Source organism: Populus alba, chromosome 3 (genome assembly GCF_005239225.2).
Source record: "Populus alba chromosome 3, ASM523922v2, whole genome shotgun sequence".
Taxonomy (NCBI): Eukaryota; Viridiplantae; Streptophyta; class Magnoliopsida; order Malpighiales; family Salicaceae; genus Populus; species Populus alba.
In genome coordinates this window covers 9,927,540-9,930,792 of record NC_133286.1, presented here as the reverse complement: position 1 = coordinate 9,930,792, position 3,253 = coordinate 9,927,540, and the positions used below count along the sequence as shown (strand labels likewise).

Genomic DNA, 3,253 nt, shown 5'->3' with positions numbered 1-3,253 from the left:
AAAACATGTCAACCCAACCAAAATTAAGAGTAATCCTTCATTTTCTTCTTATTTCAATTATAACCCTTATTCTTTTGATTTCTCTTTATTTTTTTTAATATTTTTTATTTTATTTTTCAATTTCATCCTTTAGTATTTTGTTCTATTTATTTATATCAAATTTAATCATCATTCTTTTAATTATTTTTTTAAAAAATATATTTTTAATTTCATCCTCTATCATTTTATTTTTATATGAGATTTGACCCTTATTCTTTAATTATTTTTTTTCCTTTGTTCCTTTTTTGAAATTGGTTTTCTTTTTTCAATTTCATTTTCAATATTTGATTTGCATAGAATTGGGCTTCTTTTTTTTTTTTTTTTTTTTTGTAGTGATCTTGATTTGATAACCCTATCACGAGTATAAAATTCTAACCCGGATTGATTTCGATCCTTTTCATGTATTTTTTTCATCCATTTTATTTTTTAATTCCATTATTTAACATTGAGCTTATTAAAGATTAAACTTTTTTTCTTTCTTTCTATGATAATATTTTGATCTCGTGGTCTGAATCACATAATTGTCATGCTAGCTTGGATTGACTTTAGGTTTTTACATTATTTTATTATTATTTTTTTATTTTATGTCAAATTTATTCTTTATTTTTTAATTGTTTTTTATTTTTATTTTTAGCTTTCAATATTGAAATGTTGAGGATTAAACTTTGTTATTTTTTTAGATGTGGCCATCCCCGTCTCATTACCCGGGTCATGGATAAGAGATGTAAACCCTGAGTTAACATTAATCTTTTTTAACACCTCTTTTTTTATTGATTTATGTATTTGACCTTGATTTTATTAAATATTAAATTTTTGTTTTGTTTCTTCTTTATGCTTTCTATGAAAAAATTCCAACCTCACGATATAGGTCACAAGTTCATCATTCCAACTCAGATTAGGTTAGATTTTTTTTTTCAATCTCTTTGTCCTTTTAACATTAAAGTCTATAAGTCAAGTTATAAAATTTTCTTTTACTTTTAAAATACTATTTGTTAGATTACAACAGCAAAGCATGTGCCAGTAAGGGTCTAAAACAGAAAAATCCTTGGAGTAATTAGAGTAATATAATCTATGATGCTTAAAGCATCAATATTGTCATTAATTAATTGTTTTTATTTCTTCTACTCGTCAAGACTAATGATCCATGATACACGTAACAACATTGCATTAAAAACTTGCATCACATAATTTATGATAACTGGTTTCTGTATCCTTGCACGCTCGTACGTCCCACATATTAGCTCTTTTGTTCGCAACTCCGCCACGCATGTCACCACTACCTTTTCCTGTGACGACGTGAAAAAGTGCGCTCCTTCCAATCAAGAAAGAGCAAAAAGCCCGAAATTTGACCTCCCAACTCCATCAACCCTCCACGTGTCCACTCTTATCTAACCTGTATATTTTCATGTTTTAAATTTTTTTTTAAAAAAAATTTAATTTTTTTTTTATTTTTTATTTCAAATTAATAAATTTTTTTATATTTTAAAATAATATATTAATTTTAAAAATAAAAAAAATATTTTTTTAATATATTTTTAAATAAAAAATATCAACTCAAAACACTCTCAAATATCCCAGGCTCTAATCCTCTACAACCCTCCACGCTCACCCCAAATCAAACACGCTTTAAGAATGGTCCATAACCGTCAAAACGATACCGTACATGTCCTTGAAGCCACTAAGGGTCACAATAATACGTACACTTGACCGCAGGTGATCACGACCGACCACCTTCAAATTTTATCCAAACCTGCTTCAAGCTCCATTCTTCTCGCTGTCTTCAACGCAACACTTTCTATCTCTAAAACTCTCAGTTCTTTCTTCACTTTCTCTCTCCAGAAAAAAGATCAGAAACTTGGATTAATTTCTTCTCATCATGGCTTCCACACTCGCTTTCGCTTGCTCCCTCCCAGCGCCTGTCCGAGCATCATCCGGATCCTCCAGGAAACCCGACCCGTATGGCAAGAAGTCCGGTTCTTCAACCTGGTGGGCCCCGCTCTTTGGCTGGTCTTCCTCTCCGGACTACATTAACAGCGGCAGTGCTGGTGGCAGCACAAGCGATGATATGCCCGATAAGGAATCCGGGGTGTCGGGTTCGGATCAGGAACCAGGACGTCTCAGATCGAGGTTCGCCCTCGGGTCGTTCACTGAAGAGAAAGCGAGGCGGCTTAGAAGGAAGACAGTGGAGGGCATTACGTTTCACGATATGATGTATCACTCAGCGATCGCGTCTCGTTTGGCTTCAGATGGATCGGGTCAGCCCGAGAAGTAATCCGGACCTCCAGGTGGTAGGGCAAATCTGGCAAGCCCCACGTTTTTATTGCGGGGCCCACAAATTTGTCGAAATATATACTTTAGAATGTGTGTTTTGAATTTTTTGTTATGAAGGAACACTATTTTGGTTGTACTTCTAGTGTCGGACCGTTGAATCGTTTTTGAATCTGATGCTTTGGCTCTCCTGGATGTGTCAACTTGGCATGATAAAATGTCGTTAGATCCTGGCCGTTGATAATAGGGGATGAATTGACATGGCAAGCTTTTTTTTTTTTTTTTTTCCCTCTTGATATGCCACGTTGAAGAATTTATGTGTGATGTATTGTCTGTGGATCATGCATCTTGTGCACATTCAAGCACGTGTTACCTTTTGTTTTGTTTTCTTATAAGAAGCACAAAATATCAACGGCTACCCTTTCTAATTTATTATTCATCGCTACAGTGACGTTTTTGCCTTCCTGAAAAATCAATGAGCTTGTTTTCAAGGATGGTAGATTCTGACGTAATATTATGTCTCGAAAATGATTTTACAAAAAAAAAAAAAATTTATTTTAAATTAATATTTATTTTGGTATTTTTAAGTTGTTTTGATTTGTATAAAAGAGAGAGAGAGAGAGGGGGGGGGGGTTAATTTTGTTTTCAAAAAAATGTTGCTATGCTTGTATTAAAAATATCATTTTAATATTTTATTTTTTAATAAATAAAAATATATATAAAAAAGAAAAGTTGTTGATGTGTAAATAGGATCTTCGCTACCTTTAAATGATGAATTTTAACAATGTTTTGGTTTCAAATAACAAGCTTTTTCGGTGTAGTTAGTTTGTCTTATTGGATCATTTTTTTTAATATGACACGTTATGTTTTCAGCTCTCAGTTTGCACCAATGCTTGTATACATATATATGTGCAAATGCACCAATGCTTACCCACCTTGATTTATG

General features: G+C 32.6%; 1 protein-coding gene across 1 annotated transcript; it reads left to right on the top strand.

Annotated features, from left to right (window-relative positions):
• Positions 1 to 1,784: 1,784 nt before the first annotated feature.
• Positions 1,785 to 2,496, top strand: LOC118038070 (uncharacterized). The gene has a single exon (XM_035044347.2). It carries the CDS (start codon positions 1,916 to 1,918, stop codon positions 2,309 to 2,311), a length of 396 nt encoding a protein of 131 aa, XP_034900238.1. The 5' UTR covers positions 1,785 to 1,915; the 3' UTR covers positions 2,312 to 2,496.
• The last annotated feature ends 757 nt before the right edge of the window (positions 2,497 to 3,253 follow it).